Source organism: Leptonotus elevatus, chromosome 9, assembly GCF_054856555.1.
Source record: "Leptonotus elevatus isolate MCC_2025b chromosome 9, RoL_Lele_1.0, whole genome shotgun sequence".
NCBI classification, from domain to species: Eukaryota; Metazoa; Chordata; class Actinopteri; order Syngnathiformes; family Syngnathidae; genus Leptonotus; species Leptonotus elevatus.
The window spans coordinates 3449207-3477037 of record NC_141247.1 but is presented as its reverse complement, the minus strand read 5'-3'; the positions used below and the strand labels follow the sequence as shown (position 1 = coordinate 3477037).

The 27831-nt window shown below is 38.5% G+C and overlaps 1 protein-coding gene across 1 annotated transcript in view; it reads right to left on the bottom strand.

Moving 5' to 3' along the window:
• hspa9 (heat shock protein family A (Hsp70) member 9) overlaps positions 1-27681 on the bottom strand; it is a 31098-nt gene extending 3417 nt beyond the window's left edge. The window contains exons 1-14 of the mRNA XM_086084523.1: positions 27390-27681; positions 13177-13235; positions 11952-12039; positions 11126-11307; positions 10929-11053; positions 10772-10845; positions 8705-8811; positions 7643-7805; positions 7462-7554; positions 5493-5702; positions 4756-4983; positions 4436-4658; positions 3376-3470; positions 1194-1286 (exon numbers count right to left, since the gene is read on the bottom strand). Coding sequence (XP_085940649.1) covers positions 1194-1286; positions 3376-3470; positions 4436-4658; positions 4756-4983; positions 5493-5702; positions 7462-7554; positions 7643-7805; positions 8705-8811; positions 10772-10845; positions 10929-11053; positions 11126-11307; positions 11952-12039; positions 13177-13235; positions 27390-27470 — 1821 coding nt within the window. The 5' untranslated portion in view covers positions 27471-27681. The remainder of the gene's footprint in view (positions 1-1193; positions 1287-3375; positions 3471-4435; positions 4659-4755; positions 4984-5492; positions 5703-7461; positions 7555-7642; positions 7806-8704; positions 8812-10771; positions 10846-10928; positions 11054-11125; positions 11308-11951; positions 12040-13176; positions 13236-27389) is intronic.
• Positions 27682-27831: the final 150 nt, after the last annotated feature.

The following is a 27831-nucleotide window of genomic DNA, read 5'->3' as shown; positions in this document are numbered from 1 at the left end:
GACGGCACCCATGTATGCCATTCCTCTGCAGTGTACGCCGTATTGTGTCATGGAAAATAGTCACCCTAGTTTGGCTTTCTATTTCCTTAGATAATTGCAGCGAACTTACAAGTCGATTTTCTTCCACCCTTCTCATCAGAAGACGCTGCTGTTGAGTTGTTAACATCCGTGGATGACCTTGACGTCTCTGTGAGACGGTTGCAGTTCCATCCATCCATCCATTTTCTTAACCGCTTGTCCTCACAAGGGTCACGGGGGCGCTGTAGCCTATCCCAGCTGGCTTCAAGCAGTACACCCTGAACTGGTTGCCAGCCAATCGCAGTAGCAGTAGCAGTTCCATCTTTTTTTAATATTTGTACCACTTTTGCTACAGTATTCTGACTGATGAATAAAGCTTTGTTGATCTTCTTGTAGCCATCACCTTTATTGTGCCAAGAAATTATTTTCTTTCTCAGGTCCTGTGACATTTCTCTTCCATGTGGTGCCATTGCTAACAGCATGAAATGGGGAAAGTGTTTTCTTTAAGTAACACCCATTTATAGTCAACAGTCTGCTTGACACCTGTGTAATGAATAATTAGACTCAGCTGTAGACTTTTGTATTCTAAAATTTGGGCTTTGCTCCAGAGACTTTCAGTGGGGTGTACTCATTTTTATATTCTGTTCTCTAATGTATATTATTAACCTTACTTTCATGTTATAAGTTAAACAGATGTTATACAAATTGAGTATTGTCAATATTTTGAAAATTGTTTTTGATTTCATTGACATAAGTGTTATTTTTCGTAGGGGGTGTACTCATTTATGCTGAGCATTTTAAAATATTCTTAAATGGCTGGCAGTGAATTAATTGGTTAATACCACTGGCACAATTTTGTTATACTTCTGGTTAGTTGAACCAGCAAACCTGTTTATTTTTGTGTGGGGGTGGGTGTTCCTAATAAAATTACAACTTTTTCTCTTGTACACAGCATGGCAGTTGTCAAAGACATTTTTGCCATGTGTCCACATTGAATGCGCAAGCATAAAGCATGGCGCTGTCATTTATCAACACGTCCGATTGTAGCAACAGGACAACATTTATATTCTATGTATTAAAGTTTCTTCATAGAAAATAATTCAGATTGCATATGAAATTGTGAGCTCTGTTCTCACGCTCACGCGCACACACACAACCTTCCAAGTGTAGTGTACCTCATCAGCAGGAAGCTGGTCCTTGAATTCCTCCATCTTGGACTCTGTATCTTGAACGATGCCCTCGGCCATATTTACAGCCTCCACACGCTCCTAGAAAACACAATGAGATAAAGTCAGTTACACCGCTCATAGGTATGATTAAATCAAAAGTAAAAACCTTATTAATACTCAATTTACTTCTATTGAACCTATGTTCCTTGATGACTGATTATGTCAAAATGAATGTACAGACGAGGAGTGACAAAATGAGCGTGTTAATAGGCCATTAACTTAAAGTTCCTTTAACACCTCTTTGAAAGCCAAGAGATCAAACACTTTGAATATTTAATATACAATGTTTTAGAGTTATGTTTTAATAATTTTGAATTATTTTAGCTTTTCTTAGGAATTATTACATTATTTATTCTTTTTTGTTACTTATCTTCAAAAACAGAATGTTTGTTCAATCATTGACATGCATCATCAAAGTGAATAATAAAATTTTTTTTAAAGTGTTTTTCTTTCTTTTCTTTTTTTAATGTTAAATTGACCAAATTCTGAGGTATCAGCCCAAGCCTAGCAATACATACACGGCCAGTGCTGGTTCTGGCAGGGCCACCACAATTTGGCTCCACCCAAAAAGGCTTACCGTAGAACCCTGTTTATACTAAAATGGCAATTAAAAAAACAACTGAATTTAGAATAAATGTACATAGGTTATCCCATATTTACTCTTATAGTATTGCAAAACATGTCTTATGCTCTTGCAGCTTTATGGCAGAAACTGTGCCTTAATCACAAAATAGCAGCTGAAACACTTTGTGGATGAACTGTTGAACTTTGACTGCTGAAACCTTAAGCGCCGAAGAAAAACACATCTGTATTATTATCTGCATAATAATCCCATATCCTTGAAGTTTGCTGCCGTGTGTTCCCCCTCCCCTTTAGAGCATCAACATTTGTGTAACCTAGGGGGGAAATCCTATTAAAAAGAGAGGACTTGGCGGAGTGTGCTCAGAACTAGTAGGAGATTGTAATCTGTGCACATCTCTGTCCATTCTCCTTGTGAGTAAAAAGGATGTTGGCTTCTTTAGGGTTTCGTTTAAGCAGTTTAAAGGACGCCTAGAGATGACAGAATTACATACAAATGCAAGCAACATAAGGCAACCACGCGTCACATTTTGATGACGTATTCGCCTTGCGACTGTTGTTGGCAGCCGGGTTGCCCAAGAATGGCTTTTCCCACCGAATTAAGGCCCCCGTTTATGGTGTATTTACCCAGGATTTTCTCCTTGTTTTCTGCCTTCAAACCCGTTCATTGGCCCCAGAATGAGCTCCACAGATGTTCACCAACAAAAATACACTACGCATCAGTGTTCACTGATATCTTGAAGTAAATCCTATACACGCATATGTTGCTTCATCTGCTCCCTGTAACTGGGAAGTCATTATTTCCCACGCCATGCAGTCATGGTTCCACAAAAGAAAAATTTACACAGTCAGCAAACTGTGTTTGCTCAGAGAAAAATAAAGTTTGTGCATTAAGACAACATATGCCTGTTAAGCCTCTGTACTACGGTTAGATTACTGGATGGGGAAGAAAAGCAACAACCAATTTGCATTTCCTGGCTAACAGCCAATTGGAGCAATTGTCACCAACATCAATTTGCATAAAAAGCAAAATGACAGATTTTTTAAAAATACTTAACCATTTTAAATCACTGCTTTTTACCGCCTGCACCATGAATGTGTTGAGCAGGATTGTGTACACGTATTTGGTTTAATGAAACCATGACTGTAGCACACAACAAACAATGACCTCCCAGCCATATTACTTACTTGTCATGATGTGAAGGCAATGAGTTTGAGAATCTGGTTTATTCTTTAAAGTAACAGTCACTCTTTTCACACTTGCTATGGTGTCATAATGTGACAATGCAAAGACGTTGATATTGCAGTGCCAGCATGTTTATGGCATAACATTGACGGGTTAAATTGGTACAACGATGTCGGAGTTGCTCTGATGGGCAGATTAATCAGATTACTCCGTTACTACAAAATTAAAACCGTACTAATTTCAAGCCGTTATTTCCAATACTGAACATTAAAGAGACTGCCCCAAATGAAGCTTGTGATGACGTTTGGTCACTCAAGCCAAATATATCCCATATGTATCCACCCTTCAAAATGAAGCCCTCACCTTCCTCCTCCTGTCCTCCTCTGCGTATTTCTCAGCATTCTTCACCATATTCTCAATGTCATCTTTACTGAGACCTCCTGACGACTGGATAACAACTGCAGGCAAATGAACAAGCAACACAGGTTAGGTTTGTAAATCCACTTTTTAAATGCAACAAAGGAATACAGCATCTTATCCACTAATAACTTCATTTTGCTGCATTGCAGAGTTTAAAATGTTAATGTTAAAGATTTTCTACATCATGCAAAGAGCACCGACTTTTTTAATTGCGACTGCGCCTGTCAGCTTATATCTTCTATTCAGTGGAGAGTGTTCGGGGCGAACACTTCAGTTTCTTGGGGGTACCGAGGGGTGAAGTCAAGCTCGTACCCGCGGACATGCAGTGTTGTGTTAGCTAGGGATGTAAACTAAAAAAAACAAGAGGCCGGCTTCGAGCACACCTAACACCTACTCAGACGCCAAGAAAACTGAGAAATCAAAGAATGTATTCAAATACACAAGTACTCGCGGCATGCACAAGCTTGACAGAGGCTGCAGTTACGCTTTAGGTCAGAGGTGGCAGTCTTGAGTGAAAAACTTCACAATGCAACTTTAAAGGGATCACACAACGGAATTTTAAGCTTATAATGATTAAATCTTACCTTTGACACCATGGCGATGTATGTATAAGTGGCATATGCAAATTTTGCTGTGCCAACGCACACTCCTGATTAGTGGACTGTTTCCACGGACGTGTAAGGAATTTGATTCCTGTTACTTGTTTGCGTAATATGCAAATTTGGCTGTGCAAACGCGCGTTCCTGATTGGTGGATTGCATTCATGCTCGTTCCTGGTTGGCTGCTTCCTCGAGCGCCAGTTTTGTATGTTGTGTTTACAAACCGCAACGGAAAAACTTCGGCCCATGCCTTTAACTATTAAAGTCTTAAAAGTTCAATGGGAACCCTTGCTGAATTTGATTATGTGCATAAATAGTAGCAAATATATAGTCTGAACCATCTTTGCAATCGTTTGTGTATTTGAAATGAACTGCCGACACTTGCAAACTTGAAAACAACTCACTCTGCTGCTCCCGGCCTGTCCCTTTGTCCTTGGCGGACACGTGGACGATGCCATTGGCGTCAATGTCAAAGGTAACCTCAATTTGGGGAACACCGCGAGGGGCAGGGGGGAGTCCCACCAAGGTAAACTGACCCAGCACCTTGTTGTCTGTCGCCATCTCTCTCTCACCCTGACATACTTTGATCTCCACTTGAGTCTGTCCGTCTGCTGCTGTGGAGAAAACCTGAGCAGGAAGAAATGCAGCATTGCGGTGTCACTTTTTCTAAGATGAACAGGCTCAGAACAGAATGTGTCCATACAGTCCTTCGAAATGTCTGTACCTGGCTCTTCTTGGTGGGAATGGTTGTGTTCCTGTTAATAAGCTTGGTGAAAACCCCACCCAGAGTCTCAATTCCCAGAGACAGTGGCGTCACATCCAAAAGCAGCACATCTGTGACGTCTCCTGCCAGGACGCCGCCCTGGATGGCTGCTCCTATGGCAACAGCCTCATCTGGGTTGACAGACTTGCTGGGTGCGCGGCCAAACAGGTCTTGAACTGTCTGTTGGACCTAAAAGAGGGAGACTGTTAGTGAAGCAAGGCATCGATACGCCCATGTCAATTTTATAGCAGGGAGTCTAGACAAAACTTCTAGGAGGCCGGAAATTTTATTTTTATTGCCACTAGCTGGCTGATTTTGTAATAACTACCATTGCTTTAAGCAACCTCTTCAGTTCAGAAGCTGCATTAAAAGCCTTTTGTATGCTTAAAAAAAAAAAAACATTAAAAAAAACTTATAAATATGTTTTTGGGAGTGAATGACAAAGTATTTTTTTTAAGTATTTAGACGTTTTTGGGTTTGAATGAGTTAATTATCAAATGACATTACTTATTCGTTACTAATTTAAGAGACTTAAAATAATTAAATTACAATCAAAAATAATTTGAATAAAAGGTTTCAAGTTTAGAAATTTACATTTATGGATGTAGAATTTTCCCAATAAAACATACAGATCAACCAAAATTAAAAAAAAATTGTTCTCAGATTAAAAAAAGGCCAGAAAATATATCACTGGGTACCTTGGGCATACGTGACATGCCTCCGACCAGAAGCACCTCTCCAATGTCACCCTTGGACACTTCTGCATCTTGCATGGCCTTCTGACAGGGAGCGACCGTGCGACGGATCAAGTTGGCCACAAGGCCTTCGAACTGAGCACGAGTCACCTTCATATTGAGATGTTTGGGCCCGGATGCGTCCATGGTCAGGTAGGGAAGATTGATGTCAGTCTACAAGCGAGAGCAAACAATTAAGTTACAGCACAGCCCAGCTGGGAAAGTACCTGAATGACATCTGAATGATGCAACAGCGTTTAAGAAAAGAGAGATGCGAGAGAGAAAGAGCGTGGGGGGTGTTGCGGCTCCTGCCCCCGCCAGGTTGGGAGAGGCCCCGCTGGTCGCTCCTCTTAACTCACTCCACTAGTTTTGCACAATACACTTTGTAAATAGATACATAGGGCACATAACACACTCACACGCACGCACATATGCGCACACAAAAAAAGAGAGAGCAATGATGACGACATGTTGAATAGGTAAGATTACCGAATGAACAATACTGAGCTCTCTTAAAAAAAGAAAAGAAAAGAGATATGCCTCTGAACAAGGCCTGCACAGGGTTTTCATCCAATCAAATTTCTAGATCATTCTGAATAAAATTTAAAACTGATAGCACAAAACAAAAATATGTTAACAAGGCAAATTGACTTGCCAAAGAACTATATACAATTGGAAGGCAGTATTCAAGATGGTTATATATTTAACTTGAACCACAAAATGGGGGAAAAAAGATCTTGGTGGTGTGAGACTTCCAAATCTAGGACTACCTCCTGTCCTTTTAAATGTTACAGCCACAGCTGTTGTGAAAGCGCTGTATCAATAAAGTTGAGTTTTCACTTCTGTTCAGATTAATCATGTGTTTAATAATGCAAGTAAACCTCAAATGCACCAAATGCTGAAATAGCTTTCGTTTCCAAGTGAAATGTTCATCATTGTTTATTTAACAGTAAAATATTTTTAAAAATCAATTTAACAATTACTTTTCAATATATAAAACTGGACAAATAAAGATTTTTTTTTAATGAACCAGTGAGGAATAGTAAAATTAAAGGAATAACATTTTACAATTACTTAAGTATAATTAATATACACAAATATTACAAAAAAACAAAGTGTGAAGCAACAGTCTGTGCAATGAACAACACAAGGAACGAAGTTAAACAGTAAATATATAGTTCGAAGTTCGAATCCACGTTTAACTCAAATATAGCAACAACAACAAAAAAGAAAAGATCCGGAAGGGGAAGCCGGACCTTTCACTTTCAGTGCGGGCGGCATGCACGGGTGCAACGAGGAAAGACGCCACCTACACCTCCCTCTCAGCCGTGCACAGGGGAACGGGAGACATTGCCAGCCTGCGCCCGGCGCGGAGGCTGTCATACTTTATACACTGCATTTGTTTGGCTTGGTGCCGCAAAAATCTCGCTTGTTTGCAAACCCGGAAATGTATTCTTAGCGTGTGAAATCCTGCGCAAGTGTGAGACGTCAGTACGCTGGTGCTTGTAAATGTTGCGTTCAAGTGCACCATGGAAAATCGTCAACTGTTCTACTCCCGCACCGTCACAACTTAGAAAGATGTGCTTCAGAAACCGAAATATGGCTCTGTTAAATTTTACGTGAAAATGCTGACGTAACGACACATATCGGTCCATACCAGACAATAGTCTTCGGTGGCCATCCCTAGGGATTAGGTAACAAAACTCAAGTTGGGAAGAGAACATTTCCGATGTATTTTATTTTTATAGTGTGGGGAAATGTGATAACAGTAGAGAGTCTTTCATTTAGATTGTAGTAGTAATACATTCAAATGTGCTTGGAACATTCATAGATTTTACTTAATTTAAGACAATACGATATGAAACTAAAAGCTGAAAGTTAACTTTGGCTTTTCATATTTCACACTTTCTTAAACCGAGTGGAAACCGTGTACCTGCAGTGATGATGACAGCTCACACTTGGCCTTCTCAGCCGCCTCTCGGACTCTCTGGAGGGCCATGCTGTCTTTGGTCAGATCCACACCAGACTGAGGTAGCAAAAACAACATGTTTATCAACACTTGAGCATTTCAATCCATGAGGCCCTTGTCAAGACGGTGGTCTCCTATAAATCACCTCTCTCTTAAATTCCTTGACGATGTGTTTGAGTAGGGGCAGGTCGAAGTCTTCTCCTCCAAGGATGGTGTCGCCATTGGTGGACTTCACTTCAAAAACGCCCTTTTGTATCTCCAAGATGGAGATATCAAATGTACCTCCACCAAGATCATACACGGCAATACTGGAAAACAAACAAGCTACTTTTACTGGGAAGCTCAATTCCGGCAGAAGAAGACATCTTACATTACTTTGATATCCACTATGACCCTCAAATCTCTCACAAGATGACAGCACAAACGTGTGACTGAATGAAAACGTAATCAATGTTTGTACTTGTTAAATATGTGTCAGTGTTAAAGGTCACATGCTGTGGTTAAATCAGGAGTGTTCAAACTTTTTCATATGGGGGCCCGCATACAGAAAAATCCGCATAAATTCTTTGACCTTAATTTAATAAATTTAAATAAGCAATTGTATATTAATACATTCTGGTAACTTTGATAAACTGCTACATAACAGCTTTCTGTAAAGGTGATAAGGTGGGGTGGCTTCTGCCTTGTAGCCCACGAGAACAGCTGAATCCCAGCTCCGTGATCAGAAACAAAACAAAAGCAAACTGTAATAAGATGAACATTTTCTTTATTTACCACAGTGTTTTGAAGCATAAGTGTTATTTTAGTTTAAATAGTTAATTTCTCTTTACATATTTAGAAAAGCTCTAAAGTATATAAACCAATTTATTAGTGGCAGTGGCATCATTTATTTATTTATTTTACACTCTGCTCACTCTACACACCTACACCCATTTTTATTTTGTTAATATTTTTTAACTGGCCTTGTCAAATGTCATTTTTAGTATACGCCTTGGGCCACTGAAAAATGGATGGTGGACTGCAAATAGCCCCCGGCCTGTAGTTTGGACAAACTGGTTTAAATTATTATACGCTCCCACTGATTTCTTTCTGTCTGTCTTGGCACTTTTTTTAAATTAAAAATTAGCTAATTACAACTTCATACCATTTACATTTTTTGTTTAACTTTTACAAGTCACACATTTAGTTTAGAATAATTTCTACTCACATCTTGTCCTGGGTTTTGTCCAAGCCATACGCCAGCGCAGCAGCTGTGGGCTCATTGATCACACGCAAGACGTTCAAACCAGCAATCTGGCCTGCATCCTTGGTAGCCTGAATGACCACATGAATGAAACCAGCACATACTCAAAAACCAAATAATTCTGGATTGGGTGTTAAAAATAATGTGATTAGGATTTTCCAAGCAGATACAGTCGACCTACTCATAATAAAGTATTTGGCACCTACATGAATATTACACAATTTGTAGGCTTTACTGGGAACCAGGCAGGTTTAGGTGCATTCTGACACATTCAGATAAGTGTTTGCAGTACTCGCATGGGATACTGACTTTTGTTTACGTCCCACACTAGGGAAGTGGAAGCAACTAACAATGTTCATACATGCTGTGACATTGTATGTAATTGAGGTATGAAGCTGAAAGCTTGCGTTGAATTTTGAATATAGACCGAAATAAAAACGTAATGACGAATTACATAAAAAATAATAGCTGTGAAATTATTTGACAATATTTATTATTCAAAATTGCATTTGTACTAAAGAGTGTCTGGTCCAAGCGGGGTTTGAACCCAGTTCCTCCCCTTGGTGGCAGGTAATTGCTGTAACCACTGAGCCATTTTTGCCGTAAAAGAATCTGTGACATTGTAAATAATTGTAGTGAATATGTCAGCATATACCGAAAGCTTGCCCTGAATTTTAATTTTGAATATAGAACGTAGGGATGGGTACCTTTCACATTTGAACATTAATTTATTTGGGCGGTAGTAAATGTTCATCATTGTTTATCTTTAAAAAAAAATCTATTTAACAATTATTTTTCAATATATAAAATGTAATTTAAAAAATAAAATAAAATTTCATTCAAATGAGCCAGAGAGGAAGAGCAAAAATAAAAATGTTATATTTCACAATGACTTAAGTATAATTAATAAACATAAGAATATTACAAAAAACAAAGTATGAATTTAAGTTCTGTGCAATAACCAACATTCCAGCATGATTGCATTCAGTGGGAGAAGACCGCCGTCGACATCTCCCTCTCGTGCGCTGATTGTGCGGGGACAGCTTCCGACCGGGGCAAAGGCTTTCATACTTCAAAAACTGCAGTATATTTGTTTGGCGGCACCCGCTTGCCGCCCGTCGCTACCGCCGGCCGGGTACCACAAGCTCCAACCGCGCCCTCGCATGTGAAATGGTGTGCAAGTGGGTGACGTCAGTACGCTGGTGCACGTTTAATGTTGCGTTCAAGTGCGCCATGGAAAATCGTAAACTCTTCCACTCCTGCACAGTCACAACTTTAAAAGACGTGCTTCAGAACCGAAACATGGCACAGTTTGAATTTACGTGAATCGGTGATCAGAAGTACTGACCCAAATCGGTCCATACCACAAAAAGTACAATCTTCAGTACCCATCCCTAATAGAACGCAATAATACAGTATTAGAAAAAAGCTTAATGACGAATTAAATCAAAAGTAATGAATGTAAATAATTTGACAATAATTCGTATTCAATATTGCATTTGTACTAAAGAGTTGTCCAAACAGGGTTTTAACGCAGGTCCTCCTTGGTGGCAGGCAATTGCTCTAATCACTGAGCTAAGTGAAATCTTGTAGCTCATGGCTCAACGGTATATTTACATTTAAAAGTTTTGTATAAAGCTGAAAGCTATTAATGCTGAATGGGGACATGCGCTTTTAAGTATTAAAATTATTATTAAAATTATAATGCATTTCCTGATATGATAGTCAGTTATTATACTTTTATATCACTTAGTATGGTAATGATGAGATGCATGAAAGTGGGCGTGGAAAGTGGGACTTTGAAAAAGTTCAATGTCAGTCATTGAAAATGAATGGGGATGAGCAACGTTAAATTGTGTGAATAATGTAAGTAAAAAAGTGAGGAGAATAAAATGCTATAATCGTATTGACTAAAGAATTCAAATAACATAAGTGGGAGCTATGATAAAAACTAACAAGCTTGATTGAAACTAGACTAAAACCCTTCCTAAAGTACACTGTATGTTCAACAGTAATTATGTGTGCACAAACCTGTCTCTGAGAGTCATTGAAGTAAGCTGGTACTGTGATCACAGCATTTTTCACTTTAGTTCCCAGGTAGTTCTCTGCAATAAACAAAATCAGCAAAACAGCAGCAGATCAAAAAGTGTCTGTGTCCAACAAACCTCTGAGAAGAATCAACCATTACCTGCCGTCTCTTTCATCTTCATCAGGACGAAGGCTCCAGCCTGACTGGGGGAGTACATTTTTCCATGAGCCTCCACCCAAGCATCACCATTAGAAGCACGCACAATCTTGTAGGGCACATTCTTCCTGTTGATGGAAAACGGTTACGTTAACTAATGTGCTCTATTCATCATCCCACATTTGCACATCCTTACTCACAGGTCTTTCTGGACTTCGGCATCATCGAAGCGACGGCCAATGAGTCTCTTGGTGGCGTACAACGTATTCTGAGGATTGGTGACAGCCTGGCGTTTAGCAGGCATACCGACCAGACGCTCCCCCTCTGCGGTGAAGGCAATGACTGAAGGAGTCGTCCTGGTTCCCTCTGCATTCTCCAAAACCTGCCAAGAAATGACATATGACATAGTCTCATGTATATCCTGCTGCATCATGCACAGAGATCAGCAGAGGAGGCAGTCAGTAAACTTGTTTTGTCAAAATATGTGTTGATGCTATAAATAAAATCCCTATTATTCATATAGTTCCCATTTACAAGTTATCTCAAGGAACTATTCATTTGGAGCGGTCTATGACACTCCGTCTTCACACACTGAAGAAAGCCAGCTGAACCCCAAGATAAGCAATTCATTGAATCATAATATTTCTATACTTCCATTAACCTGCAAAATGTCACTTCACGTAATCATAAAAGGTAGATTAGAGGTTGCTCACAATGTTTTGTCTTTAAAAAAGGTAAACTATTCAGATTAAATTGATTTTTAAAAATTACACCTGTATTAAATGTAACCTGATGAAAATGAGTAACAGCTATAAAAGGTTTGATAAACACTCATGAACTAAACACAAAATATGAACTCAAATATTTTTGAAGATATATCAGACCAACATAACTATCTTTCTTTTATATAGAGATTGCTATTTTGATTAACTATGATGTTGAAGGTAATTAATTGTGCCAAGTAAAATCCACAAAATGTATTACATACTGTACAGATAACACCGGGACTGAGATATTGGGCATCACCTTTGCTTGTTTACCCTCCATGACAGCAACACACGAGTTGGTGGTTCCCAGGTCAATTCCAATGACTGCCCCCTTGATGGCTTCAGACCTGCAAACGAGCCAAACATTGTTCATAATGCATCATTTTGCTATGAAAAGGTGTTCTCTTCCACTTTACTGCTCCAGTGTTCCCTCGTTTATCGCAAAAGTTACGTTTGGTCTATTTTTTGTTGTATTTTTGGGAGGGGGGGTGGTTACACCTCTTATGTAATTATGAACCACCCCACATGGTTCCTATGCTTCTAAACACTTGCTACACTTAATAAATGTAACTGTTATAATGTGCAATATGAGTTCAGATACGATGAAAGCCCCATGCATGCTCTTTACCATTGCAGCGGACAAGGACGGCAATTAACTATGTTTTTCTTTTTACAGTTGGATCTTCCGACAGCTTACCTTAAATAAAATTATGTGTTGCAATGTCACCAAATGGTACAATCCTGGTGGATTTATAAGACTTTAGATCATTCCTTGTTGTTTAAAATAAAACTGGACGTTGTCAAGACACCCATTCTTCTTCACTTCCTTCTTCGACGTATTAAAAATGTCCAAATTAAAACAAAGAATAAGAAGGAAGCTTGGTGTCACTAGTGTTTATTTATGTTGCTTTGCCTCCCTCTGCAGGCGGTTTTGCGCAATTATATTACTGTTAATTCCAACTCGTGTACTGATATGCAGATTTAATCACATGACACCTCCACAACTTCAGCTAAACAACACAATATCTTATGTGTTTACAGCCAATCTACAGATTAAGTGTTCTCAAAACTTCTACGTGGGGCAGTGGGTATCAGACATGGAAGGTCAAGTGCCAAAATGTATTCAGCACTTTTGGAGGACCGACATTCAGCTATCCCTCATCAGTCATAAACAGGCGGTCGGCAGCATGCAGCGGTTCATCGACGGAGGGGCAGCAATGCTTAGCCTGGTGGGGAGGGGGTAAGAAAAGCCTGATGGGACGCCAGGCTGATAAGACACCGGGGGAAACCCTGATCGAACATTTAACTATACCTCTTACTAAAAATACAAATTAACAAATCCAACAATTCATCAGAAAAGGCGGCATAGGCTGGCATTAATTTTGAAGTAGTACTATTGACATACACATATGATGATATCTGATTATTTTTGAACTGTTGATAACATCCAGAGCCCTCATAAACATTCATTTAAATATACTTACGCATAGTCTCTTCTGGAAAGGGCTCTGAGAGCATCAGATTGGAAGCCACTCCAATGAGCCTGTAGGGAGATCACAAATTAATTTCCAAGTACAAGGCTTTTGGACCAATCAAATGTTCTAGCATGACTAGGACATAAAGCATAAATCTGGCATCCATACATGCATTAATAACCCAGGTCATTCAACAACTCAGGTGAAATGCATAAACTAGAAAAATTCCCGCGGAAATTTTGAATGGGCCTGCTAACTCTTGCAACTCTTTTCAATGAGCTGAACAGTTTAAAATTTAAACCGTTGAAATCGCTCAAGAAATGTGCAAGTTAACCATAATCAAGATCAAATAAAGTATCTTACTGTCCCTTTAAGAAATATGCACATTCACGCACACACATTCGATTTTAACCAACATTTCAATGAGCTGAACAGTTTAAAATTTAAACCATTGAAATCGCTCAAGAAATGTAAAAGTTAACCATAATCTACTAAAAGTATTACTGCCCCTTTAAGAAACATGCACATTCACGCACACACATTTGATTTTAAGTAACATTTCAATGAGCTGAACAGTTTAAAATTTAAACCGTTGAAATCGCTCAAGAAATGTAAAAGTTAACCATAATCAACAATATGTTACTGCCCCTTTAAGAAATATGCACATCCACGCACACACATTTGATTTTAACCAACATTTCAATGAGCTGAACAGTTTAAAATTTAAACCATTGAAATCGCTCAAGAAATGTAAAAGTTAACCATAATCTACTAAAAGTATTACTGCCCCTTTTAGAAACATGCACATTCACGCACACACATTTGATTTTAACTAACATTTCAATGAGCTGAACAGTTTAAAATTTCAACCATTGAAATCGCTCAAGAAATGTAAAAGTTAACCATAATCAAGATCAAATAAAGTATCTTACTGTCCCTTTAAGAAATATGCACATTCACGCACACACATTTGATTTTAACCAACATTTCAATGAGCTGAAAAGTTTACAATTTAAACCATTGAAATCGCTCAAGAAATGTAAAAGTTAACCATAATCAACAGTATGTTACTGCCCCTTTAAGAAACATGCACATTCACGCACACACATTTGATTTTAAGTAACATTTCAATGAGCTGAACAGTTTAAAATTTAAACCATTGAAATCGGTCAAGAAATGTGGAATCTACCATAATCAACAGTATCTTACTGCCCCTTTACAAAACATGCACATTCACGCACACACATTTGATTTTAAGTTGTTAGGAGACGTCACGCACCAACATTCCATTGATTTGTATAGGATTACGCTCACCTCAAACAAAAGCCTCTCGCGACTTAACGGTTGAAGATGCAGATTCCAGAAATGGCTCGTTAGAACGGCAAGGGTTTGGGGAACGCGAGCATGCGAGCATTTAATCGGATGAAAAATGACCAAATGAGAGCAGGTTGAAAACTTATGATTGATCGAAAATGAAGCTAACTCTTGCAACTCTTTTCAATGAGCAGTTTAAAATTTCAACCGTTGAAATCGCTCAAGAAATGTGGAAGTTATAAAACTTATGATTGATCGAAAATGAAGAGGGAAAAACGGCGAAAATTACATTGAAAAGAGATCAAAATAGTGCGACTTCTCCTCGTTTAAAGTGAAAATAAAGGTACTAAATGACACCTTAGCCAAATAAAACTTAGTTTGTCAGAAAGCAGAGGCTTGTGGCTACAAAATGTGCGAATTTGATGTCTAGTGAGCAAAGATTGTGGCCATGGTGACGAGTTGAAGTGAAACTTTTGGAAATATATTTTTTGGTTCCCAGCACTCTGTCCTTAATTAGTCACGCTCTAACTGATGCAAGAAAGGCGACTTTCACCCCTTTGCTCACTGTCTTTGAACCCGCACAGGGGGGAGAGCTTTCATTCCTTAATTTTTTTTTTGACACTGAGCTAAAGATGGGAAAAATTCCAACAAAATGAGCTAATTTTCATATCGGTCGGTTAACGTATGCGTGCGCAGCGTGTCTTGGAAAAAGGTGCTTGATGTGTGATTTTGTCTTTCCTTTTCCCATTCATTCCTATGGGACTTTATTTGGGAGTTTTTTGGGAATAGCGTCGCCATGGTACTGGGAATTCTTATAAAAATAATAGCGCAGCGAGTCAGATCGAGCCGCATCGTTTGATACCTCATTTGTCCCGGTGCGATCTACGGTACGGGCCGCATTTTAGCAGAAAAAAACACGGAAGATTAATAAATAACTAGAAAAATTCCCGCGGAAATTTTGAATGGGCCTGCTAACTCTTGCAACTCTTTTCAATGAGCAGTTTAAAATTTCAACCGTTGAAATCGCCCAAGAAATGTGGAAGTTATAATCAACTAAAAGTATTACTGCCCCTTTAAGAAACATGCACATTCACGCACACACATTTGATTTTAACTAACATTTCAATGAGCTGAACAGTTTAAAATTTCAACCATTGAAATCGCTCAAGAAATGTAAAAGTTAACCATAATCAACAGTATGTTACTGCCCCTTTAAGAAACATGCACATTCACGCAGACACATTTGATTTTAACCAACATTTCAATGAGCTGAAAAGTTTAAAATTTAAACCATTGAAATCGCTCAAGAAATGTAAAAGTTAACCATAATCAAGATCAAATAAAGTATCTTACTGTCCCTTTAAGAAATATGCACATTCACGCACACACATTTGATTTTAACCAACATTTCAATGAGCTGAACAGTTTAAAATTTCAACCATTGAAATCGCTCAAGAAATGTAAAAGTTAACCATAATCAAGATCAAATAAAGTATCTTACTGTCCCTTTAAGAAACATGCACATTCACGCACACACATTTGATTTTAAGTAACATTTCAATGAGCTGAACAGTTTAAACTTTCAACCATTGAAATGGGTCAAGAAATGTGGAAGTTAACCATAATCAAGATCAAATGAAGTATCTTACTGTCCCTTTAAGAAATATGCACATTCACGCACACACATTTGATTTTAAGTAGCATTTCAATGAGCTGAACAGTTTAAACTTTCAACCATTGAAATGGGTCAAGAAATGTGGAAGTTAACCATAATCAAGATCAAATGAAGTATCTTACTGTCCCTTTAAGAAATATGCACATTCACGCACACACATTTGATTTTAAGTAACATTTCAATGAGCTGAACAGTTTAAAATTCAAACCATTGAAATCGGTCAAGAAATGTGGAATCTACCATAATTAACAGTATCTCACTGCCCCTTTACAAAACATGCACATTCACGCACACACATTTGATTTTAAGTTGTGAGGAGACGTCACGCACCAACACTCCATTGATTTGTATAGGATTACGCTCACCTCAAACAAAAGCCTCTCGCGACTTAACGGTTGAAGATGCAGATTCCAGAAATGGCTCGTTAGAACGGCAAGGGTTTGGGGAACGCGAGCATGTTCTCAGATTTTTAATCGGATGAAAAATGACCAAATGAGAGCAGGTTGAAAACTTATGATTGATCGAAAATGAAGAGGGAAAAAACGGCGAAATTAACATGGAGGAGATAGGCGCCAAAGTCCGACTTCTCCTCGCTTAAAGTGAAAATAAAGGTACTAAATGACACCTTAGCCAAATAAAACTTAGTTTTTCAGAAAGCAGAGGCTTGTGGCTACAAAATGTGCGAATTTGATGTCTAGTGAGCAAAGATTGTGGCCATGGTGACGAGTTGAAGTGAAACTTTTGGAAATAGATTTTTTGGTTCCCGTCACTGAAGCCTTAATTAGTCACACTCTAAATAGGCGACTTTCCCCCTTTGCTCACTGTCTTTGAACCCTCACAGGGGGGAGAGCTTTCATTCCTTAATTTTTTTTTTGACACTGAGCTAAAGATGACAAAAATTCCAACAAAATGAGCTAAAATTCATATCGGTCGGTCAACGTATGCGCGCGCAGCGTGTCTTTGAAAAAGGTGCTTGATTGGAGTTGATCTCTTTCGGATTCCCATTCATTCCTATGGGACTTTATTTGGGAGTTTTTTGGGAATAGCGTCGCCATGGTAACTGGGAATTCTTAGAAAAATAATGCCGCACCGAGTCAGATCGAGCCGCATCGTTTGATACCTCATTTGTCCCGGTGCGATCTACGGTACGGGCCGCATTTTTGCGGAAAATAATAAACCCTTTTTCCCTTTTTCTAGGATAGTAATATGTGCCTTCTGCTTCGCAGCAGGCCCATAACAATAAACCCTTTTTCTAGGATAGTAATATGTGCCTGCTTGCTCCGCTTAGCAGGCCCATAACTAGAAAAATTCCCGCGGAAATTTTGAATGGGCCTGCTAACTCTTGCAACTCTTTTCAATGAGCAGTTTAAAATTTCAACCGTTGAAATCGCTCAAGAAATGTGGAAGTTATAATCAACTAAAAGTATTACTGCCCCTTTAAGAAACATGCACATTCACGCACATACATTTGATTTTAACTAACATTTCAATGAGCTGAACAGTTTAAAATTTCAACCATTGAAATCGCTCAAGAAATGTAAAAGTTAACAATATAAAAGATCAAATAAAGTATCTTACTGTCCCTTTAAGAAATATGCACATTCACGCACACACATTTGATTTTAACCAACATTTCAATGAGCTGAACAGTTTAAAATTTAAACCATGGAAATCGCTCAAGAAATGTAAAAGTTAACCACAATCAACAGTATGTTACTGCCCCTTTAAGAAACATGCACATTCACGCACACACATTTGATTTTAAGTAACATTTCAATGAGCTGAACAGTTTAAAATTTCAACCATTGAAATCGCTCAAGAAATGTAAAAGTTAACAATATAAAAGATCAAATAAAGTATCTTACTGTCCCTTTAAGAAATATGCACATTCACGCACACACATTTGATTTTAACCAACATTTCAATGAGCTGAACAGTTTAAAATTTAAACCATGGAAATCGCTCAAGAAATGTAAAAGTTAACCACAATCAACAGTATGTTACTGCCCCTTTAAGAAACATGCACATTCACGCACACACATTTGATTTTAAGTAACATTTCAATGAGCTGAACAGTTTAAAATTTAAACCATTGAAATCGCTCAAGAAATGTGGAAGTTCACCATAATCAACAGTATGTTACTGCCCCTTTAAGAAACATGCACATTCACGCACACAAATTTTATTTTAAGTAACATTTCAATGAGCTGAACAGTTTAAAATTTAAACCATTGAAATCGGTCAAGAAATGTGGAAGTTCACCATAATCAACAGTATCTTGCTGCCCCTTTACAAAACATGCACATTGACGCACACACATTTGATTTTAAGTTGTGAGGAGACGTCACGCACCAACGTTCCATTGATTTGTATAGGATTACGCTCACCTCAAACAAAAGCCTCTCGCGACTTAACGGTTGAAGATGCAGATTCCAGAAATGGCTCGTTAGAACGGCAAGGGTTTGGGGAACGCGAGCATGTTCTCAGTTTTTTAATCGGATGAAAAATGACCAAATGAGAGCAGGTTGAAAACTTATGATTGATCGAAAATGAAGCTAACTCTTGCAACTCTTTTCAATGAGCAGTTTAAAATTTCAACCGTTGAAATCGCTCAAGAAATGTGGAAGTTATAATCAACTAAAAGTATTACTGCCCCTTTAAGAAACATGCACATTCACGCACATACATTTGCTTAAAGTGAAAATAAAGGTACTAAATGACACCTTAGCCAAATAAAACTTAGTTCTTCAGAAAGCAGAGGCTTGTGGCTACAAAATGTGCGAATTTGATGTCTAGTGAGCAAAGATTGTGGCCATGGTGACGAGTTGAAGTGAAACTTGAAATCAATTTTTTCTCTGTCTACACTCTGTTTCTTAATTGGTCCGCTCTAGCTCATGCAATACACACACATGGGATAAAGGATATTTCACTCACTGTCTTTGAACCCGCACAGGGGGGAGAGCTTTCATTCCTTAATTTTTTTTTTGACACTGAGCTAAAGATGACAAAAATTCCAACAAAATTAGCTAATTTTTACATCGGTCGGTTAACGTATGCGCGCGCAGCGTGTCTTGGAAAAAGGTGCTTGATTGGAGTTGATGTCTTCCGGTTTCCCATTCATTCCTATGGGATTTTTTTGGGGATTTTTTTGGGAATAGCGTCGCCATGGTAACTGGGAATTCTTATAAAAATAATAGCGCAGCGAGTCAGAGCGAGCCGCATCGTTTGATACCTCATTTGTCCCGGTGCGATCTACGGTTCGGGCCGCATTTTTGCGGAAAAGTAATAAACCCTTTTCTAGGGTGGATAGTAATATGTGCCTGCTTGCTCCGCTTAGCAGGCCCATAACTAGAAAAATTCCCGCGGAAATTTTGAATGGGCCTGCTAACTCTTTTCAATGAGCTGAACAGTTTAAACTTTCAACCATTGAAATCACTCAAGAAATGTGGAAGTTAACCATAATCAAGATCAAATAAAGTATCTTACTGTCCCTTTAAGAAATATGCACATTCACGCACACACATTTGATTTTAACCAACATTTCAATGAGCTGAACAGTTTAAAATTTAAACCATTGAAATCGCTCAAGAAATGTAAAAGTTAACCATAATCAACAGTATGTTACTGCCCCTTTAAGAAACATGCACATTCACGCACACACATTTGATTTTAACCAACATTTCAATGAGCTGAACAGTTTAAAATTTAAACCATTGAAATCGCTCAAGAAATGTAAAAGTTAACCATAATCAACAGTATGTTACTGCCCCTTTAAGAAACATGCACATTCACGCACACACATTTGATTTTAAGTAACATTTCAATGAGCTGAACAGTTTAAAATTCAAACCATTGAAATCGGTCAAGAAATGTGGAATCTACCATAATTAACAGTATCTCACTGCCCCTTTACAAAACATGCACATTCACGCACACACATTTGATTTTAAGTTGTGAGGAGACGTCACGCACCAACACTCCATTGATTTGTATAGGATTACGCTCACCTCAAACAAAAGCCTCTCGCGACTTAACGGTTGAAGATGCAGATTCCAGAAATGGCTCGTTAGAACGGCAAGGGTTTGGGGAACGCGAGCATGTTCTCAGTTTTTTAATCGGATGAAAAATGACCAAATGAGAGCAGGTTGAAAACTTATGATTGATCGAAAATGAAGAGGCAAAAACGGCGAAAATTACATTGAAAAGAGATCAAAAATGTGCGACTTCTCCTCGCTTAAAGTGAAAATAAAGGTACTAAATGACACCTTAGCCAAATAAAACTTAGTTCTTCAGAAAGCAGAGGCTTGTGGCTACAAAATGTGCGAATTTGATGTCTAGTGAGCAAAGATTGTGGCCATGGTGACGAGTTGAAGTGAAACTTTTGGAAATATATTTTTTGGTTCCCAGCACTCAGACCTTAATTAGTCACGCTCTAACTGATGCAAGAAAGGCGACTTTCACCCCTTTGCTCACTGTCTTTGAACCCGCACAGGGGGGAGAGCTTTCATTCCTTAATTTTTTTTTTGACACTGAGCTAAAGATGACAAAAATTCCAACAAAATGAGCTAAAATTCATATCGGTCGGTTAACGTATGCGCGCGCAGCGTGTCTTTGAAAAAGGTGCTTGATTGGAGTTGATCTCTTTCGGATTCCCATTCATTCCTATGGGACTTTATTTGGGAGTTTTTTGGGAATAGCGTCGCCATGGTAACTGGGAATTCTTATAAAAATAATAGCGCAGCGAGTCAGAGCGAGCCGCATCGTTTGATACCTCTTTTGTCCCGGTGCGATCTACGGTTCGGGCCGCATTTTTGCGGAAAAGTCGGTGGAAGAATAAAAAAGAAAAAAAATAATAAACCCTTTTCTAGGGTGGATAGTAATATGTGCCTGCTTGCTCCGCTTAGCAGGCCCATAACTAGAAAAATTCCCGCGGAAATTTTGAATGGGCCTGCTAACTCTTGCAACTCTTTTCAATGAGCAGTTTAAAATTTCAACCGTTGAAATCGCCCAAGAAATGTGGAAGTTATAATCAACTAAAAGTATTACTGCCCCTTTAAGAAACATGCACATTCACGCACACACATTTGATTTTAACTAACATTTCAATGAGCTGAACAGTTTAAAATTTCAACCATTGAAATCGCTCAAGAAATGTAAAAGTTAACCATAATCAACAGTATGTTACTGCCCCTTTAAGAAACATGCACATTCACGCAGACACATTTGATTTTAACCAACATTTCAATGAGCTGAAAAGTTTAAAATTTAAACCATTGAAATCGCTCAAGAAATGTAAAAGTTAACCATAATCAAGATCAAATAAAGTATCTTACTGTCCCTTTAAGAAATATGCACATTCACGCACACACATTTGATTTTAACCAACATTTCAATGAGCTGAACAGTTTAAAATTTCAACCATTGAAATCGCTCAAGAAATGTAAAAGTTAACCATAATCAAGATCAAATAAAGTATCTTACTGTCCCTTTAAGAAACATGCACATTCACGCACACACATTTGATTTTAAGTAACATTTCAATGAGCTGAACAGTTTAAACTTTCAACCATTGAAATGGGTCAAGAAATGTGGAAGTTAACCATAATCAAGATCAAATGAAGTATCTTACTGTCCCTTTAAGAAATATGCACATTCACGCACACACATTTGATTTTAAGTAGCATTTCAATGAGCTGAACAGTTTAAACTTTCAACCATTGAAATGGGTCAAGAAATGTGGAAGTTAACCATAATCAAGATCAAATGAAGTATCTTACTGTCCCTTTAAGAAATATGCACATTCACGCACACACATTTGATTTTAAGTAACATTTCAATGAGCTGAACAGTTTAAAATTCAAACCATTGAAATCGGTCAAGAAATGTGGAATCTACCATAATTAACAGTATCTCACTGCCCCTTTACAAAACATGCACATTCACGCACACACATTTGATTTTAAGTTGTGAGGAGACGTCACGCACCAACACTCCATTGATTTGTATAGGATTACGCTCACCTCAAACAAAAGCCTCTCGCGACTTAACGGTTGAAGATGCAGATTCCAGAAATGGCTCGTTAGAACGGCAAGGGTTTGGGGAACGCGAGCATGTTCTCAGATTTTTAATCGGATGAAAAATGACCAAATGAGAGCAGGTTGAAAACTTATGATTGATCGAAAATGAAGAGGGAAAAAACGGCGAAATTAACATGGAGGAGATAGGCGCCAAAGTCCGACTTCTCCTCGCTTAAAGTGAAAATAAAGGTACTAAATGACACCTTAGCCAAATAAAACTTAGTTTTTCAGAAAGCAGAGGCTTGTGGCTACAAAATGTGCGAATTTGATGTCTAGTGAGCAAAGATTGTGGCCATGGTGACGAGTTGAAGTGAAACTTTTGGAAATAGATTTTTTGGTTCCCGTCACTGAAGCCTTAATTAGTCACACTCTAAATAGGCGACTTTCCCCCTTTGCTCACTGTCTTTGAACCCTCACAGGGGGGAGAGCTTTCATTCCTTAATTTTTTTTTTGACACTGAGCTAAAGATGACAAAAATTCCAACAAAATGAGCTAAAATTCATATCGGTCGGTCAACGTATGCGCGCGCAGCGTGTCTTTGAAAAAGGTGCTTGATTGGAGTTGATCTCTTTCGGATTCCCATTCATTCCTATGGGACTTTATTTGGGAGTTTTTTGGGAATAGCGTCGCCATGGTAACTGGGAATTCTTAGAAAAATAATGCCGCACCGAGTCAGATCGAGCCGCATCGTTTGATACCTCATTTGTCCCGGTGCGATCTACGGTACGGGCCGCATTTTTGCGGAAAATAATAAACCCTTTTTCCCTTTTTCTAGGATAGTAATATGTGCCTTCTGCTTCGCAGCAGGCCCATAACAATAAACCCTTTTTCTAGGATAGTAATATGTGCCTGCTTGCTCCGCTTAGCAGGCCCATAACTAGAAAAATTCCCGCGGAAATTTTGAATGGGCCTGCTAACTCTTGCAACTCTTTTCAATGAGCAGTTTAAAATTTCAACCGTTGAAATCGCTCAAGAAATGTGGAAGTTATAATCAACTAAAAGTATTACTGCCCCTTTAAGAAACATGCACATTCACGCACATACATTTGATTTTAACTAACATTTCAATGAGCTGAACAGTTTAAAATTTCAACCATTGAAATCGCTCAAGAAATGTAAAAGTTAACAATATAAAAGATCAAATAAAGTATCTTACTGTCCCTTTAAGAAATATGCACATTCACGCACACACATTTGATTTTAACCAACATTTCAATGAGCTGAACAGTTTAAAATTTAAACCATGGAAATCGCTCAAGAAATGTAAAAGTTAACCACAATCAACAGTATGTTACTGCCCCTTTAAGAAACATGCACATTCACGCACACACATTTGATTTTAAGTAACATTTCAATGAGCTGAACAGTTTAAAATTTAAACCATTGAAATCGCTCAAGAAATGTGGAAGTTCACCATAATCAACAGTATGTTACTGCCCCTTTAAGAAACATGCACATTCACGCACACAAATTTTATTTTAAGTAACATTTCAATGAGCTGAACAGTTTAAAATTTAAACCATTGAAATCGGTCAAGAAATGTGGAAGTTCACCATAATCAACAGTATCTTGCTGCCCCTTTACAAAACATGCACATTGACGCACACACATTTGATTTTAAGTTGTGAGGAGACGTCACGCACCAACGTTCCATTGATTTGTATAGGATTACGCTCACCTCAAACAAAAGCCTCTCGCGACTTAACGGTTGAAGATGCAGATTCCAGAAATGGCTCGTTAGAACGGCAAGGGTTTGGGGAACGCGAGCATGTTCTCAGTTTTTTAATCGGATGAAAAATGACCAAATGAGAGCAGGTTGAAAACTTATGATTGATCGAAAATGAAGCTAACTCTTGCAACTCTTTTCAATGAGCAGTTTAAAATTTCAACCGTTGAAATCGCTCAAGAAATGTGGAAGTTATAATCAACTAAAAGTATTACTGGCCCTTTTAGAAACATGCACATTCACGCACATACATTTGCTTAAAGTGAAAATAAAGGTACTAAATGACACCTTAGCCAAATAAAACTTAGTTCTTCAGAAAGCAGAGGCTTGTGGCTACAAAATGTGCGAATTTGATGTCTAGTGAGCAAAGATTGTGGCCATGGTGACGAGTTGAAGTGAAACTTGAAATCAATTTTTTCTCTGTCTACACTCTGTTTCTTAATTGGTCCGCTCTAGCTCATGCAATACACACACATGGGATAAAGGATATTTCACTCACTGTCTTTGAACCCGCACAGGGGGGAGAGCTTTCATTCCTTAATTTTTTTTTTGATACTGAGCTAAAGATGACAAAAATTCCAACAAAATTAGCTAATTTTTACATCGGTCGGTTAACGTATGCGCGCGCAGCGTGTCTTGGAAAAAGGTGCTTGATTGGAGTTGATGTCTTCCGGTTTCCCATTCATTCCTATGGGATTTTTTTGGGGATTTTTTTGGGAATAGCGTCGCCATGGTAACTGGGAATTCTTATAAAAATAATAGCGCAGCGAGTCAGAGCGAGCCGCATCGTTTGATACCTCATTTGTCCCGGTGCGATCTACGGTTCGGGCCGCATTTTTGCGGAAAAGTAATAAACCCTTTTCTAGGGTGGATAGTAATATGTGCCTGCTTGCTCCGCTTAGCAGGCCCATAATAAGAAGAATATTAAACCCTTTTCTAGGGTGGATAGTAATATGTGCCTGCTTGCTCCACAAGCAGCAGCTTCGCTGCTGCTTGCTCCGCTTAGCAGGCCCATAATAATATTAAACCCTTTTTTCTAGGATAGTAATATGTGCCTGCTTGCTCCGCAAGCAGCACTGCTCCGCTTAGAATTATGGGCCTGCTAAGCGGAGCAAGCAGGCACATATTACTATCCTAGAAAAAGTGGTTTATTATTATTTTTTTTTTATTATTCCACAGATTTTTCACCAAAAATGCGGCCCGTACCGTAGATCGCACCGGGACAAATGAGGTATCAAACGATGCGGCTCGATCTGACTCGCTGCGCTATTATTTTTATAAGAATTCCCAGTTACCATGGCGACACAATTCCCCAAAATGTCCCCCAAAAAGTCCCATAGGAATGAATGGGAATCCGAAAATGATCACATCAAATCAAGCACCTTTTTCCAAGACACGCTGCGCACGCATACGTTAACCGACCGATATGAAAATTAGCTCATTTTGTTGGAATTTTTGTCATCTTTAGCTCAGTGTCAAAAAAAAATTAAGGAATGAAAGCTCTCCCCCCTGTGCGGGTTCAAAGACAGTGAGCAAAGGGGTGAAAGTCGCCTTTCTTGCAACAGTTAGAGCGTGACTAATTAAGGACAGAGTGGTGGGAACCAAAAAATATATTTCCAAAAGTTTCACTTCAACTCGTCACCATGGCCACAATCTTTGCTCACTAGACATCAAATTCGCACATTTTGTAGCCACAAGCCTCGGCTTTCTGACAAACTAAGTTTTATTTGGCTAAGGTGTCATTTAGTACCTTTATTTTCACTTTAAACGAGGAGAAGTCGCACTATTTTGATCTCTTTTCAATGTAATTTTCGCCGTTTTCCCCTCTTCATTTTCGATCAATCATAAGTTTTCAACCTGCTCTCATTTGGTCATTTTTCATCCGATTAAAAAACTGAGAACATGCTCGCGTTCCCCAAACCCTTGCCGTTCTAACAAGCCATTTTTGGAATCTGCATCTTCAACCGTTAAGTCGCGAGAGGCTTTTGTTTGAGGTGAGCGTAATCCTATACAAATCAATGGAGTGTTGGTGCGTGACGTCTCCTCACAACTTAAAATCAAATGTGTGTGCGTGAATGTGCATGTTTTGTAAAGGGGCAGTAAGATACTGTTGATTATGGTAGATTCCACATTTCTTGACCGATTTCAATGGTTGAAATTTTAAACTGTTCAGCTCATTGAAATGTTACTTAAAATCAAATGTGTGTGCGTGAATGTGCATGTTTCTTAAAGGGGCAGTAACATACTGTTGATTATGGTAGATTCCACATTTCTTGACCGATTTCAATGGTTTAAATTTTAAACTGTTCAGCTCATTGAAATGTTAGTTAAAATCTAATGTGTGTGCGTGAATGTGCATGTTTCTTAAAGGGGCAGTGAGATACTGTTGATTATGGTTAACTTTTACATTTCTTGAGCGATTTCAATGGTTGAAATTTTAAACTGTTCAGCTCATTGAAATGTTAGTTAAAATCAAATGTGTGTGCGTGAATGTGCATGTTTCTTAAAGGGGCAGTAATACTTTTAGTAGATTATGGTTAACTTGCACATTTCTTGAGCGATTTCAATGGTTTAAATGTTATTTTTATAGCGTGTTTCCACGCGAGTTAGCAGGCCCATTCAAAATTTCCGCGGGAATTTTTCTAGTTATTCTGGTGTTGTTCGTTATTTAGACAGAATTAGACTCACCAATAGCGGTTGTTTGAGCGATTGGAATAGTTGATAAGCACAGCAATCAAATGGTTAAGTGGGTAACTGTGCTTCTCTGTCCGCAGCTATGTTGTTAGTGGAAGTGGCACTGGTCGTGCACATCAACTAGTGACAATGTCTAAATACTTATTTTAATTTAATTGTATTTGGTTACCTGTCCTTTAAATTTAACACATCATTAATATTTAGGTAGGTAATAATGGAGATTCTTCGTAATATTTCTCCTTGACAAGAGGTCTCCGGACCCACAATCTTTGAGACCCCCCTGTGATAGATAGCATTGGAGAGATATTGCAGCTGGTAGGAGGAGGCCATCAATTTGAAGGTCAACGAGTCACACATCTGCCACAACTTGTGATAAGTAAAACACGGGCTAATTTAACTACTAAAAACTGCAAGCATCAACCAGCATTTAAGACGATTACAGGTTACATTATCAAACCGGCGAAATGTCATACGCAGGCGTTAGCATTTAAAATGCGTTCATTCGTAGCAAGCAAGAATGAACAAACCAATGTTACATCAAATTGATACAAGTGCAATTCCCACCGACTGTGTAAAATATTCTTTACTCCACGTGACCACCAAATGGCGTGTTAAGTCAGGAGAACAAGCTAGCCTCAAGCTAACCGCTAACACATTAAACCTCGTAGTGGACTCACAAAAGTCGCAATTAAAAGAGAGGATGTCCTATTATCGTCTACATGAGTGAGAAGCTCACCTTTGTTAGCAGAGATGACACATTTCGTGCACAGTTTCTTGTCGGCTGAGTCCTTGAAACGCTTCTGGCAACGCTCAACATTTTTGACAGCTCGGTTAACTAAATGTAACAAAACGAGTTGAAACCGTTGAACAGTGAAGAATATTGTCAAATATTCAATAATCCCTGTTTTATGTTTTCGCGAGAGCCAGGTCCCGATTAATGCTAGTACTGATGGTAATCACAAGACCGGTAGGTAGTCAGTAGAAAGGCTAAAGAACTGCTACGCACCTTCTGGAATTATCCAACACATGTTACACCATGCAAAAATGAAGGACCCCTAAAATAGGATAAAGACGTAATGCCTGATTATATTGTTTCCATTTAGAAACAATATATCCTTTTAAAAATTGTATTCATTATCATGTTGCACTAGAAATATATTCAAAATATTCTATCAATA